This window comes from Drosophila suzukii, chromosome 3, assembly GCF_043229965.1.
Source record: "Drosophila suzukii chromosome 3, CBGP_Dsuzu_IsoJpt1.0, whole genome shotgun sequence".
Taxonomy (NCBI): Eukaryota; Metazoa; Arthropoda; class Insecta; order Diptera; family Drosophilidae; genus Drosophila; species Drosophila suzukii.
In genome coordinates this window covers 68,185,896-68,200,931 of record NC_092082.1, presented here as the reverse complement: position 1 = coordinate 68,200,931, position 15,036 = coordinate 68,185,896, and the positions used below count along the sequence as shown (strand labels likewise).

Sequence of the window (15,036 nt, the reverse complement as noted above, 5' to 3'; positions counted from 1 at the left end):
CTGTATTGGAAAAGGACACGATCATTGATAGCTGATGGAAGAGCAATCACCGATCACGTTATTTTGGTGAACGCCACCGGCCAAGCAATCGATATATCGATACTGTCGTGAGTGGCCAGGCCACCTCTAGCGAAAACAACGCATACACGTGCACGTGACGAAAATGAGTAAAAAAGCGCATTCCGTAAAAGTTCCCACCCAATACCGGGCGACTGCCAAGATCCTGAAGACGGCACTGCAGCAGAAGAAGTCCATCAAGGCCCTGATATCCGAGGAGAAGCATGCAGTGAGTGGCGAGGACCTCCGGGCCAAGAATCAGGCGAATATATCACTTTTCTCCCTTCCTCTTTCGCACTTGCAGCGTGTTGGCAGTTTGCAGGCGGTGCTAAAACGTTACAGCGATAATCGCGTTGCCGTGGAAAAGGCCATCGAGGAATCGGGACTGCTCAAGGATAACCCCGGTCTGGAGCCCTGTTTGGCCAAGGTTTTGGTGACCGAACTTATCTTCGGCCGGAAGCAGCTGAACGGCGAAAGCAGACCCGTGCAAACGGTGCGAAGTTACCAGGAGAAACTACAGGCGGCAGTCGGTGAATCCGAATTCCAGGGAAAAGGCAGGTTACCCTTCCACCAACTAGCAGTATTAGCAGGCTGAGATGGGCAAAAAGAACAGGAAACAGCAGGCCGAGGTGGTGGCAGCAGCCATCGATGAGCCTCCAGCAGAAGTTGAGCCTCCGGTGGAACAGTATCCCCAGGAGGAGGACACCAGCACCGAGGTCTTCCTCTGGCTGCTGGCCTACAGTGTCCTCATGTTCACGCTGCCCTTCCTAGGCTTCTACGGCGTGCGCAGCTGGCTGCAGGAGTCCTTTCCCCATCTGGATGTCTTTACGGTCAACTGCTGGTCTGTGCTCACGGCTGTCCTGGTCGTAAACCTGGTTGTGGCCATGTATGTGCTCAAGGCCTTCCGCGAGAAGCCTCCACCACCACTGGAGCCGGTGGAGCAGGATGAGGAGGAAGAGACCGAAGATGAAGAGGACAAGAAGGAGCAGTAACCTAAAAAAAGCCCACATGCTACTTGGGCCCATGCAAAAAGAACAAAAACCATTTTTGCAAACCAAACCATTTCAAGTCATACAATTCTTTTAAAGGATCAGTAACCCCATACTACCCTAAATAAATCTTACATTGACACACTTTTAAACGCTGATTTTATTTGTCTTTTGTTCACCCAAATAGCACGCATTCCCCGCTATGTGCGCATCAACACGAATCTGTTCAGTTTGGCGGAGGCCTTGGAGTATCTGGCTGGCGAGGAGTGGCGTCGCAAGGAACTCCCGGCGGACGCAAGCTACGACGATTTCCTGGCCGCTGTAAAAGCCCTGGAGGAGGATGAATTCATGAGAGATATACATGTGGAAGGCGTGCTCGTCTTCCATTCCAAGCAAGGGAGCTATTGGACCCGCCATGAGTTGGTGCGCAGCAAGAAGTTTATACTGCAGAACAAGGCCACATGCTTGGCCGCCGAGCTACTGGCCCCGCCGGTAGGAGCAACTGTGCTGGACATGTGCGCAGCTCCAGGCATGAAAACAATGCACTTGTGCAACGTGATGCAGAACAAGGGAGTCATCTACGCCGTGGAGCAGTCCGCCGAACGCTACAGTGCCCTGTGCGACATAACCGAGCAGGCTGGCTGCGAGATTGTATCCCCCATTATGGGCGACGTGCTGAGATTCTGTAAGTTCTTGGTAATTTAGTGAATACCCGATAAAAATAACATCCCTCTTGCAGTACCCGAGCGGTTTCCGGGCGTAGAGTACATCCTGGTGGACCCCAGTTGCACTGGCAGCGGAATGCAGAGCCGCATCACCGTGGCCGACGAACCAAAGGACGACAGGCGGCTGTACCAGTTAGCCGGCTTGCAGATCAAGATCCTGTCGCACGCAATGAGCGCCTTTCCGAACGTTAAACGGATCGCCTACTGCACTTGTTCGCTGTACAAGGAGGAGAATGAACAGGTGGTGGAGCGCTGCCTACAGTTCAATCCATCCTTTAAGCTGCTCAGCTGCAAGAAGGCGCTGCGCAACAAGTGGAACAATGTGGGCGACAAGGCGTTCGCCAAGATAGGCAAGAACTGCCTATACTCTCTTCCGGACAGCGATCTTACCGACGGCATCTTCCTGGCCCTTTTTGAGAAGCGCCCCGAAGGAGACGGAAGCTAGATACAAAACCAGAAAATGAAATGTACGCTTAGAATGTAAACTAAACCTTTATTTGGCACTTGCGCCATTGAATTTTTTCAACTTCAGTTATGTACATCTTTATAAAAAAATAAAAAAAATTATAATCTAATAAATTTTGTAGTTACATTTTTAGGGATTGAGAACACGATGAAATAAATATATAACATTTATATAGATATATGTGTTGGAATGAATTTTAGCGATACATGTAATAAAAAAATTATTCGCTTATCCTATGAAAAACTGCGGAATGTCAAAATTTAAAAACTCACAATAAAAATGTAAGTGTAGCCGATTGTAACGAAAGTGTTCCTTGCTCTTTCCTTTAGCAAGCTTCAAATTAAATTCTAATATTTATTACGATTGACAGTTCGAAATTCAAAGTGTTCTATTTCAAAATTTAGTACAGATTATATATCACTTGTAGATATATCGAAATTTACTCGGCCGCAAACGAACATTTGACAAAATGAGGGCGACCTGTTGCAGACCAATTCCATCGGTTAACTCTAGTATTGTGAGATGTTTCTATCGGCCACGACGATTGAACAAATATTACGATATTGTGAGTACTCTTCCATTACAAAATTGGTTTCCTTTTCACAGAAACGGACATAAATTTTCGAATAATTGACTTTGAATTGATTTGAGTGATCGCTCTTTGACTATACTATAAGGAATATAGGCACGAGATAAGTCTCTAAAACTCTATAAAATCGAACGCGCCAGGCGCTATTTAAATGTATTATCTATCTGGTAAATCCAGCTGCGATCGGAACGCGTATATATATTTCTGACTATATAAACGCTGCAAAAGCTGCCAGAGCCTCTGCTCCTGCCGGATGTGTTCTCTAGACCTTCATCTGTTGCTTGTAGTAGCTACTCTTGGCCAGGCGGAATGACTCCGCCTTGATGGCATCCTCCATAGTGATAATCGGCTTCTTGGGGCAGTACTTAATGGTATGCGCCGAGTCCCCAGATGCCCCGCATATAGGGCAGACGTAGGTGCGCAGCTTGGGGCACAGTACTCGGTTAAAGTTGTCTCTTACTGTGTGGCTGTTGACCACCGCCTCTGGCTCGTTGTTATTCTCACAAAAGACGCAGTGGCGACTGATCTGTAAGGGTTTAGGAAACTGTTTTTAATGTCAAAGTTATAAAATGGAAAATAAGTAGATTTTTAAGGATTTGTCAGGTTTATCTTAGATAGAAAGTTCCAAATCTGCTTTGAATTTTTCTAAAAAAAAGAGATATGATCTTAAGACTTGATAGAGAAACAAGGACAGTTCATAAATTAATTTATAAATAAGTACTGAGCAAATGGTTTAATTGAAAATTGTGGCCATCAACTTAAAAACCATTCAAATGTTTTCTGATTTGGAATTCATTCCTTAGACTTATATTAAAGGCTTAAGTTAATAATTTATATATAAATAATAGCTTATTAAAATCCCAGAACTATACTAAATTCTAAAGGATTTCCAATTTTCATGTTATTTTTTAAGACTTTTTATTTAATATTTCTCACTTCCTACTTGAAAACTTGATCAGGACCACTAACCTCTTTGGCCTTGTTGTTGTTGTTGTATCGCTTGTGCACCTTGTTGTTGCTGGGATTGGAAGCACCGCGCAGCTGTTCCGGCTGCAGGGGCAATCCCAGACCCATTCCCATGCCGAGATTGGGGGACATGGCAACTGTAGCTTGTGCCTGGGCCTGCACGGCACTGGTGTAGGACATGTTTCTCCATACGCTGTTTAGCTGCTCGCGGTAGTTGTGCAGCCATTGGCTGGCCAGTGGTGTGGCCACGGACATCAAGTTGGCCCCATTGGATTGCATTACAGGATTGCGTCCCAGTGGCAAGTGCATTCCTTGTTGTTGTGGCTGCTGCTGCTGAGCCGGCGGAGGTGTCTGCGCCTGAGGCGGAGCACTCCCGTAGGAAAAGCGGCCAAGGTCATCGCTCACATAGCCGTTGGTTGCAAAATCCTGCATTACATCGTGCATGGAGCCAGTCGTGTTTTCTGTAAATAGGAAGCTTTTTATTATCACGTTCAGATCGATCAAAGACATTTTGATTTTGGCTTTTGGTGCATATAAAAAGCTATGAAAATATGGACCATTTTTTGGTTTCTCCATCTTTATAAATTATGTTATAACTAAAATAATAAAGTAATTTAAATAAAATTAAGAACCACTCATATATTAGCATAAGAGATAGAAAACAAACAATACAAAATTGAAAATGCTGGCATTTGAATAGTTAAGATCATCACTGTTGAAAAACGCGTTAGTTTTGGAGTAGAGACGGAAAGAACATGCAAATTTCGAGGATCGTAAACAGAGCGGAGAAGAGAAAACACCAAAATGGCTTTCTTGAGTGTTAAGAAAAGAAATAGCGCAAGTGATCTGAAGGTCAACGACCGAAAAGTCAGAGGCGTTGGAAATATGTACTTATTAAAGGGGAGGATCTGATCACTAGGTGATAAACAATATATGGGGAAAATCGAATGGTATAAATCAGTTTCAGGATGTTAGCTTCGTTAACTCAGAATAGTATTGATTAAAGATAAGGAAATATAAACGTCAAACAGGTTGTTCCCAATTTGATTTTAAAATCTTAGAGTTGATTAAGCACATATCCTTTGGAAGATTTTTAAGGCGGTAATAAACTTAAAATTGCGTTAATATAACACAATAAACATTAAAAGCTTCTTCAAAGAGCTTTGAAATATTGGAAATAGGATACAAACAAAGTAAACAATCTGTGTGCACCAATTGGAATGCAATGCAGTTTGCTCTCTTAACCCCCCTTGAAATAAGCCCATGACTTTGGATTAACTGTACACGGACAGCCAGTCGTCTCGCTCTCGCCTGTTGCATTTTCCATTCCGTTTTCTACGACGCCATTTCGCTATTCGTCCCTCTCCTTACTCACCTGCTGCGCCCGTCGTCAGCTGCGCAAAGATTTTCAAAGATCGAGCAATCTCGTCCTTGTGCTGGTGACTCGCCGCCGCCGATGCAGCCAAGGCCAATTGGTGCTGCGCCAGGGCCAGTTGTTGTTGCTGCTGCTGGAGCAGCAAGTGGTAGTGGTACTGCCGCTGGAGCAGGAGCGTATTGGCAGAGGCGGCGCTGTCCGCCAGGAGGGGAAAGTGCGTCGTCTGGGCAGTCGGCGGGTCGGGGGTCAGTGGCGTCAGGGGGGTGCTGGGCGGACTGAGAGTCGCCGACGACGAGTTGGCGCCATTGGTGTCCAAGTACATGTCCTGCAGGCCCAGCATATTGAGTCCTCCTCTTGCGTGGAATGCCGCAAAGTTGTCCTGCAAGCAGAAGATGGAAACCCTTTGTAGGAGGGTTTATCGCGAAAGGGGGGTGCTCCACACTTACTGCTGCTGCGCCACTGCCTTCCAAGTTGCTGCGGAACATGGCGAAAGTCCGGCTCGAAAGTTACCGTTATCCGCGCTCTCTCTGCTTTCCACGGATCCTAAACCAAAAACCAAGCCTGGTTTAATCAACTGAAGTATTCGCGATACTTCTTTATCTAACAATAATGTACATGTAACAAAACTCGGTTTTGGGCTTTAAATCGTGGAGCGGAGTCAAAAAAAAATGTAATGTCCCGGAGACAACTGGCTTCATCTACAAAGCGCACAGAACAATCTCAGCGGAATGGGAATTCTTGGAATTTTGTAAAGCTGCGCGCGCCATCTAACGGTTCCTGGCTAGAGGTGGCCCAGAGGGGAGGTGCAGCGATAATTTGTTCGATTCCTAAACGTATCGATATTTTTTAAGCGTTATAAAGCTTTATTTTTTTTTACCAAAAAACAGAAGTACTGCAAGGAGACTATAGATCTTTTGAAAAATAGACCCAGTTGCCCAATATTTTTTATACACGATTCTTGTCAGTATTATATAAACCAGTACCACCATTAACCGCGCCCTTACATAATACGAAAACCAAGCAACTAAGCTTGACATATCAATGAAAACTAGGAAACAAATTCCTAAAACTACAAAAACCCACACGCCGTCACAACAACAATCCCCGCACACAATTCAAATATCGCGCGCTGTGACGGCCTCTCATGATATCGGCCCGGGACTATCGGACTACCGACGAATCGAACTATCGCGCAAACTATCGCCGACGGACAACGGACGTTTTGCAACACAGGCGCGCGCTGAACGAAGAGAACAGCTGACGCTGATACGTGCGTGGTTCGCGGCAGGAATTACATAAAGTTTAGAGCCTCTGACGCCATACTCCCGAACATTCGCCATCGGTCGGATCCCCTGCGAAAGGTCACCTAATCCCCACCATGGTAGGTTCCCTCAGATCCCGATCTACACTGGCGCCCCAGAGATAACCCCCTACATGTGCACATTTCGAGGTTAAAACGGATGAGCTTTCAATGGTTTTTTTCCATTTGCAGTACAGAATAGCTGCCCTTGCGCGGGATCGCGCCTGTCTCTTCACGTTCCAGCAGACGTCGCAGAATCTGCAGCAGCAGCAGGTCAGACTTGGGCTTTTAGAAACCCAAGTTGCCCCCGCATTAAGTCATGACTTTACCCCGCAGCCCCGCTTTTATAGCGCGCCAAGTCGCAGGCCCGGCTTCTTCTCGCAGTTCTTCGACAACATGAAGTCGGAGATGGACAAGAACAAGGAGATCAAGGACAACATCCGCAAGTTCCGCGAGGAGGCCCAGAAGCTTGAGGAGTCGGATGCCCTGAAATCTGCGCGCCAGAAGTTCAACATAGTCGAATCGGAGGCGCAGAAGTCGTCCAGCAAGCTGAAGGAGCAGCTGGGCGCCATCAAGGAGCGCGTGGGCGATGTCCTGGACGACGCCAGCAAGTCGGACCTGGCCAAGAAGGTCACCGAGGAGCTGTCGAGGAAGGCCAAGGGCGTCAGCGACACGATCACCGACACCAGCGGCAAGCTGGGCCAGTCTAGCGCCTTCCAAGCCATCTCCAGCACGACGACGATCATCAAGAAGGAGATGGACAACGCTAGCATAGACAACCGGGTCTACCGTGCGCCTCTCCAGCTCCGCAAGCGAGTCCAACTGGACATGAGCGACAGCGATCGCGTTGTGGAACCCAACACGGAAGCAACTGGTAGGTCTTTATCTATACCCCCTACAAAGGTCTAAGGTACATTAACCAATTCAATTGGCAGGCATGGAGTTGCACAAGGACTCCAAGTTCTACGAATCGTGGGAGAACTTCAAGAACAACAACACCTACGTGAACAAGGTCCTCGACTGGAAGGTGAAGTATGACGAGTCGGAGAACCCCGTGATCCGTGCCTCCCGCCTGCTTACCGACAAAGTGTCCGACGTGATGGGCGGCCTCTTCTCGAAGACGGAGCTGTCCGAAACGATGACGGAGCTGGTGAAGATCGACCCGAGCTTTGATCAGAAGGACTTCCTGCACGACTGCGAAACGGACATCATCCCCAACATCCTGGAGTCGATTGTCCGGGGCGATTTGGAGATACTGAAGGACTGGTGCTTTGAGAGCACGTTCAACATTATCGCCACCCCCATCAAGGAGGCGAGGAAGGCCGGCATGTACCTGGACTCAAAGATCCTCGACATCGAGAACATCGAACTGGCCATGGGCAAGGTGATGGAGCAAGGACCCGTACTGATTATCACGTTCCAGGCGCAGCAGATCATGTGCGTGCGGGACCAGAAGAAACAGGTCGTCGAGGGCGATCCGGAGAAGGTGATGCGGGTGCACTACGTCTGGGTGCTGTGCCGCGACCGCAACGAACTCAACCCCAAGGCTGCCTGGCGGCTGATGGAGCTGTCCGCCAACAGCCAGGAGCAATTTGTTTAGCGCGTTGCCATGCCTTTCTTTTTTACCGAGCCGTTTAAGTTTCCCTCATTCTCTCACCCACAAAACGAACGAAAAGATCACTGGACACTGAGCATTGACGACGAACTGACCACGAACTCGACCCGCAGGATCTATCAAGTGTGTACAAAGGTTTCGCTTTCGATTGCTTTGAAAGTTTTGTCCGCCACTAATCGACTGCGTTCGCCCGGCAGGGGCTGCTGGTCGGTCCCGCGAAAGATTCCCCCATGAATTCCGGGACTAGTCACTCATTCCCCAACGACGCCCCCGGTCGACCGTTCCTCGCGGCCACGCCCCCCATCGGTCCCTGTCCAGGATAGCACGGAAGCGACGATCGGTGCGGGGATTGGCCGTCGGGATCGTGGTTCCTCCGCTGGTGTCCTGGCCAAATCTATAAAGTTGAAGCTTAAAGTGCAAACGCCGGCATAGGCGTATAAGTAGTGACCATAAGACAAATTGTTGAGTATAGTTGAGTTTAGGTATTTTAAGGCCCCACCCATATCCCGACCCCATCATCCAGATCCCGACCCCGTCTTTTGTAAATACGGAATTCGCCCAGGGCAGCTTGGGCACTGCAAATTGACTGTACACACGGAATCCAAAGAGTTGTACGTACACCCGAGCGCCACTCAGAATGTCTAGAAAAAATAAATACTTCAATATTTTTAGATATATACCATTGAAGCAACTGGTGAATTCTTGAGATATAAGTGTTATGTTACCTTACCTTAATCACAGACATCCAAGTTTATGGTTGGCCATTGGGCCACCGTAAGCGCCAGGCTACTATGTGTATACAATAAAAAATCCAATACTTTTACTTAGTCGATTTGATTAATATGGGATAGCCAGAAAATTTTATAGGTATACATTTCTTTTTACCAGCTGTAGGATAATGGACTTGAAAGTTATGAAAACTTTCTTAAATTTTAGAAAGCATTTGAATTATTTAATGCATTTTGCTCAAATTTTTATCATTAACTATCACTCGAATTCTAAAAAATATATGCTGTTTTGTGGAGAAGACTAGTTTCTTGCTCAATTAAATATATTGTTTAAAATATACAAAGTTTTATTGATCTTATACTTAAATTAAGCCTTTAAGAATGTTAAATGTTATTGTATAAACTGACTACCCCCAACATTCTGTTACGATAAATACTAGTTATGTTACTGCTTGAGGCCTTGATCGGTTAACAGAGCCAACGAGCTTTGGCAGTTGACCAGACCCAGACGACTTCGTGTGCCTCTCGGTTTCTCATTTCAATCCGAAAACTCGGCGCGAATGCACGTAAGCCTCGGCAGCGGAACAAGTAAATATTTATAAGTGGTCCGCAGAACAACTCGGAACGCTTATTCATCCAAAATATCCAGCGATCTAGTGGCGCGTAAGCAGTGCGTGTGTGATAAGGAGTTAATTGATAAAGGAAGTGACGGTACCCGCATATCTGAAAACGCGAAATGGCTTTGCGGAAAAGTTTCGCCCTCTTCGGCGCACTTCTGTTGGTTCTGCTCGCAGATTGTAAGTACCACAACAGATACGTATAAGATATATCTACAATGACAACGACCGTAAAAGATAGATAGCCCCAAACAGACGCACAACTCGATATTTCCACTTCTGCAGGGAAACTAGTTTCGAGCGCAGCTGGATGAGATCGAGATGGAGCGGCCACTTGGCTAGACAGTTAACAGTTTACGGTTCGGTTCACCCTTTTTGCCTTAAGTGCCTGGCCTGCCAAGATCGAAGACCAGGTCCGGTTCGGGCACGGTCTTTTGTAAGCCAGGTTTACAGCGCATAAATATGGGGGTTTTATTATAAAAGGGGGACCTCCCGCCGACTCGTCGCAACGAATCGTCCATCAAGGTCCCACCAGGTCGCGAAATTAAATTGCAAGACTTTAATTCCAGGGGACTCCAGCTGGCTCGTTGTGCAGATAAGATTTCGCCAGGGCTTTGGCGTTATATGGTACATGATTGATACGCAGTTATTGTAGCTAAACAGTTGTGGTCAAAATAATTACTTTGGGTTGTAAGTCGTTACAAGAAAGGGAACCATATCCTTCTGGCTGGTTTGGATTTCTTATGTATTTATTGTATTGGTAGTTATAATGTTAAAACTTATCAAAGTAATTTTTATTTAAAAATTATAAATATTAAAAGTATAAGACTTATAAGTTAGAATATAACGTTCCTATAGTAATACATATTTATTGAAAAGGGTTCCATGCGAGATGGTTCTTAAAAATAATGACCATCGTAATTACTTACTTTTGTTAAACAAATTTGGTAAGATGACTTTCTTATTTCTTAAATCCAATTTCGTTCTATAATTTATTTCTTATTTGCCCACATGTTTTTCGCATAAACCTATGCAATCCTATTGTTTTCGCTAGCTAAATTATTTTATAGCAAACTGCCAAATGACTCCCCTCTTACCTTGAGGATTATGAGGTGTCAGAACTTTATAGACAGAGTCTTAAGTTTTATTATTTGCCCTAAAGATGTTAGCACCCGTGATTGTCCGATAAGAAATTCTGGACTCTTTGACACTTGTCAAAAGTGGATCAAGTTTTCTTTGGGACAAGGCTTTGTCCTATTGTCACGTACTGAAATCAAACTGGGGGACTTACGAATGTCGAATGCAATGAATTGCAAGACGTCATTGCTATATTGTGTGCTCTTTGGAATTTTTTTTTGGTTTTTGAATATGAAATTTTTTGGAAGCTTCCCAGCTACCGAGCGTTTTTGCCGCGTTTCGTGAGCGGTTTTTGCGAATCCGACGATCGGCATTGGCAAATCGTTTGTGGCATTAGAAATGTTTGTTGCTGAATTGCGCTATATAGTATTCATATGGACAGGTTTTGCTAAATACCATACGTATTTACGCAAAATTTTATAGTGAATATGTATATACAGCTGCAGTTAATGAAATAGGAATGGTAAATGGTAAAGTGTAAAGCTGCGAGATATATAAATTTAAAACATGTTATTTTATTTTAATGTCAGTATAAGGAATTAAAAAATATATATTTATAAGCAACCCAAAAACATTTCAGTACATCTTTTTTAAATCAGTTAAAATAGTCTTTTTTTATTTTATTGCAATGGCAAAATGTTATGTTATGGCTGGAAATCAACATTTATATTAAAAACCCCAATATTACTATTCATTTAAACGCGACTGTGCTAATTAATGCCGGTTTTTAAGCTCCAACACGCTTTTATTTTTTTTGCCGGAAAGCGTAACCCAAAATTCAGTGTTAACTGATAAAAAGCGGTGGAAAAGCAAAAAAAAATCAGTATTGTCTGGGTCTGGTTAGTTCTGAATAAAATCAGAGCTGGCAGATAAGCAAACATATCTGGTTCTGTCCGTGTGTTTTAATATGGCCCGCAATGTGGCTGCTGAAAGGTGCTAGTTGCGAAATCTCGGGGTAAATATTTGCGCTTCCCTCGAAAGCAGGAAGATCTGTTCAGGTAGTCCGATAAGCTGTAACCAAATACCCGGACCCGGCTAATTCAACCGAATGCATTATCTCATTTCTGCTTAATTGCTTTCTCTTTTAGCCCATGCCAAGCCCTCGCAGGATTTGGGTTTGAGCCCAACGCAAACGGAGGAGCCCAGTGATCTGAGGGGAGGACTGCTGGCCAAAAATAAGACAGCTGTCGTGGAGGTGAGTTGGCCAACAAAACGGTGGGTAACTGGGCTAAGGAGCCCGGGAGAACGGGATAAAGTGGAAACCACTTCGACTGGCTTGACGCATTAAGTAGGGAACGACCCCAGACGCTGAAATACGAGCCAAGCCAATGCATTTTCAGTTTATTTTTACCCAGAACCGGAAATTTACGCTTTAAAAATGTTTATTTATTTTCACTTTGATTAAATGCAAAAGCACTATAAGACACGCGCGGCGTTTGCCTTTTAAGGGGGCTCTCCGTCTTCGGCTCCCAAGAAACGCTTATAAAGACAAAAAGAAAAAGCACACGCACTGAAACTTTGCATAAAATTAAAGAAACGGCGGCTAGAGGGTTTTCATCGCCTTAGTCACGAAATTCCATTGATAGGGGCCTTATAATCGAGGGAGATAATACCCACAACTCCCCTTACTTTGGTGACTCATGGTGGCAATCCGATTCTAGGTAATTCCTCGACTGCCGTGACGTTTGAATGCCAGATTTCGGAACCCCACTTCCCCACCACCTGGGTAACCCCCGATCAGATTACGATTTTCGAGATCTCCCAACTCGATCTCGTGCTTGTCACCTTTTTATATGGCTTGCTTATAACTCGTTAGTTGTAAACAAATCGCTCCATTACACGAGATGGGGGATTGAGACAGAGTCTGAAAACCGGTCACGTAGCTATGGAAAATTGTTACTGCCAATTACAAATGTCACATCTCCCCGACCCCTGCGGTCATCGGGGTCACCAATCTACATATACAAAGGGTTACGAGTGAGAGTGATCTCTGGTAGTCATTGTTTTGCAAACAACTTAAGTAGTTACGGCAGTAATTAACATTCCTAGCGGAAAAATATGGGTAACATATTATGCAAGATAAGTTCGACTGACCTTACTGATAGTGCGGAATTCATAAACATTGGTAGTTTAAACAGCTGAAAGCAAGGATGAGTAAAGATTTCACAGGTGTTTGGCAATCAAAAGCGACCGTTATCACTTTAACTTGGGTAATTGAGACATTAGTAAGTTGAGTCGGGTTTTAAGTGATGATTAATATGAGGAGAAGTTTGGCTTACGCAAGGCGTCGAAATTTTCAGTTATGAGTCAGCGGTCCGATTTCCTTGTGGTAATATTTTATTTTTAATTGTTAGTCTCGTTACCAAGCCAACTATTTGCTTTAATTGTACAGTCAAAATAAAAATTTGAGGATTGAAAATGGAATAAATTTGACAATGCGATAACAATTTGTAAATTAAGTGTAAGTTCCATTCATTTTAACGATTAAAATGAATTTTATGTTAATTTACTAAATTAAAATCGCTAAAAAACAGCGTTGTCCTCATTTTTTCACCACCTTTCGTTTTCTATTACCATACCTTATCTATTTTTCTTTATATTCACTCAAACCGTATTTTCAAGCATGTTTTGGCATTAAGTACCTGACCTAAAACTGTTTAAGGCCACAATTTTTGTTTGTATTAATAGAAATGATCTCAAATAGTTATGAGCCACTTTAAATAAAAATGTAAGCCACCCACTTTCAAAAACTAGTTGCCAAATTCGGCATAGAACTTGCATAGAATCACGTGCCTGGGGAAATCAATTACTCAACCGACAGGGAAAGCCACATCGATGACACGAGCCTCTTTTTGTTTTGTGACCAGACTACACAGTAAACAATTGCGACACTTTTTATTCAAAGAGATAATTGGATAGATAATATAAGTTTTAAGAGGTCTAACAATTTTAATAAATATACATACTTTAAATACTGATAAAACATTTTGTTTTGTTTTTTGTAGGATACTTCCTTGAATTCCGACTCAGATTCGGAATCGGAGGAACAGCAAAGGCGTTCGTATCCCCACCGCGATGAGGACCAACTGAACTCGGCCACCAACTTGGTGCTGGCCCAGAACTACAAGTACGATGTGGAGATCCTGGAGTCCGGAGACGCTGATCAGGAGGACAGTGGGATGGATGACACGGACGATCTGGAGGAGCGTTTCAAGGGACGTGGAGTGGTATTCAGCACGGATACTGAGACCTTTGCCTCCGAGAACATCGAGGTGGCCCCGGTGGACGTGCAGGCGGATGCTGTTAGCCAGGGACACGTGCTGCTCGGCATCGTGGTGGTGGGACTGGCCTTGGTTTCCATTGCCCTGTACGCCGGCATGGTTATATGGCGCTCGCACCTGGAGTAGGTTCTTGGCTAATTGTCCTAATTTACTGAGTGCTAATTATCGACTCTTTTTTTCCAGGCAGCGGTATGGAATGCGCGAGCGGTTGGTAAACCGGGATCTGGAGGAGGAGGCAGGTGGAGCCGATGAAGGCGATTATCATGTCTACGCCCCGACTACCAAGCCGGCTACGCCCAGGGCGTAGTCCGTTCCAAATCTGGTCTGATTTGATCCGATCTGGTGCGAGACAATTGGACCTGGTTTCGGTTTAAAGTGCGCGCTCACCACACAATTCAGAATTAGACGACAATCCATTCCCAGCGACAACGAGGTTGGAGAGCGCGCTCAATCGCCGTCTAATGAATGCCATAAATTTCCACGACAAGCTGACATAAAGCAATCCGCTTCCCAATTACACTCTAATGGCGATGCTAAAGGTCACGCCGATTTCTAACATCTAACAGCGCAGTTGACAAGCCCAATTAGTTAGTAAGTTTCTGTGATATTGTTCTAGAGATTCTTTTGTACGTCCTTGCACTAACAATATGCATAGAGCCCACGTTGGCAATCGATAATAAAGAACTATTTGTAAATGAAAATTAGGCCATACTCTGGTCTTTTTGTTTTTGGAACTTGGTGGGTGCTAAATAACCTTTTACGAGTTACACAAAGCATTTTTATTGCGAGAACACCGAAGGGATTTAATTAACTGACAATGGTAATAAACAAGAAACAAAGGAAAAAATAATGAATCACACAAAAAAGACGCAGATAACACACTTTTTCAAGTCATTCAACTTATTATTCTTTCTAAAATATTGTGAAAACATTTTTGTATTATTTTTGGGGAACACAAATGTTAATCGTTATTATAAACTAAACTTCACTTTAAAAAAATATGTTCTAACAATGGCTTCTACTGTCTGGTAGCTCAATGCCAATTATTTCAGTCGCCCACTTTTATATATTATTTCGTAAATCTAAAAAAAGTTAATTCGTGCTACCACGTTATTCCCATTAAAATTTGAATTTAAACTTACCGCACTTTTATAATTAACAACATTGAAAATATACGAAGCGCAGCCAACT

General features: G+C 44.3%; 5 protein-coding genes across 7 annotated transcripts; 4 read left to right on the top strand and 1 right to left on the bottom strand.

Moving 5' to 3' along the window:
• Positions 1-115: 115 nt before the first annotated feature.
• On the top strand, positions 116-2,350 carry Nsun5 (Nop2/Sun-like domain containing protein 5). The gene is made up of 4 exons (XM_017079814.4): positions 116-286; positions 362-611; positions 1,234-1,731; positions 1,786-2,350. Exons 1-4 carry the CDS (start codon positions 164-166, stop codon positions 2,214-2,216), a joined length of 1,302 nt encoding a protein of 433 aa, XP_016935303.4. The 5' UTR covers positions 116-163; the 3' UTR covers positions 2,217-2,350.
• LOC108013833 (uncharacterized) lies at positions 611-1,198 on the top strand. The gene has a single exon (XM_017079815.4). It carries the CDS (start codon positions 654-656, stop codon positions 1,047-1,049), a length of 396 nt encoding a protein of 131 aa, XP_016935304.4. The 5' UTR covers positions 611-653; the 3' UTR covers positions 1,050-1,198.
• nanos (RNA-binding protein nanos) lies at positions 2,240-5,936 on the bottom strand. Its single transcript, XM_036816631.3, has 4 exons — positions 5,614-5,936; positions 5,168-5,546; positions 3,796-4,253; positions 2,240-3,352 (listed from the first exon to the last, which is right to left on the bottom strand). The coding sequence occupies exons 1-4, from the start codon at positions 5,650-5,652 to the stop codon at positions 3,089-3,091; spliced, it is 1,140 nt and encodes a 379-aa protein (XP_036672526.3). The 5' UTR covers positions 5,653-5,936; the 3' UTR covers positions 2,240-3,088.
• On the top strand, positions 2,692-8,905 carry LOC108017562 (mitochondrial import inner membrane translocase subunit TIM44). 3 transcript variants are annotated; one of them, XM_036816629.3, is made up of 4 exons: positions 2,692-2,802; positions 6,660-6,740; positions 6,804-7,341; positions 7,403-8,905. In XM_036816629.3, the coding sequence occupies exons 1-4, from the start codon at positions 2,707-2,709 to the stop codon at positions 8,065-8,067; spliced, it is 1,380 nt and encodes a 459-aa protein (XP_036672524.1). In that variant the 5' UTR covers positions 2,692-2,706; the 3' UTR covers positions 8,068-8,905. The 3 variants fall into 3 exon arrangements, with proteins under 3 accessions (XP_036672524.1, XP_016940137.1, XP_016940136.1); XM_017084648.4 differs by lacking the exon at positions 2,692-2,802 and adding an exon at positions 6,384-6,548; XM_017084647.4 differs by lacking the exon at positions 2,692-2,802 and adding an exon at positions 6,385-6,548 and having other exon boundaries at positions 6,660-7,341.
• A 407-nt stretch (positions 8,906-9,312) lies between these two features.
• On the top strand, positions 9,313-14,546 carry LOC108013837 (uncharacterized). Its single transcript, XM_017079819.4, has 4 exons — positions 9,313-9,607; positions 11,653-11,759; positions 13,570-13,967; positions 14,029-14,546. Exons 1-4 carry the CDS (start codon positions 9,547-9,549, stop codon positions 14,150-14,152), a joined length of 690 nt encoding a protein of 229 aa, XP_016935308.4. The 5' UTR covers positions 9,313-9,546; the 3' UTR covers positions 14,153-14,546.
• The last annotated feature ends 490 nt before the right edge of the window (positions 14,547-15,036 follow it).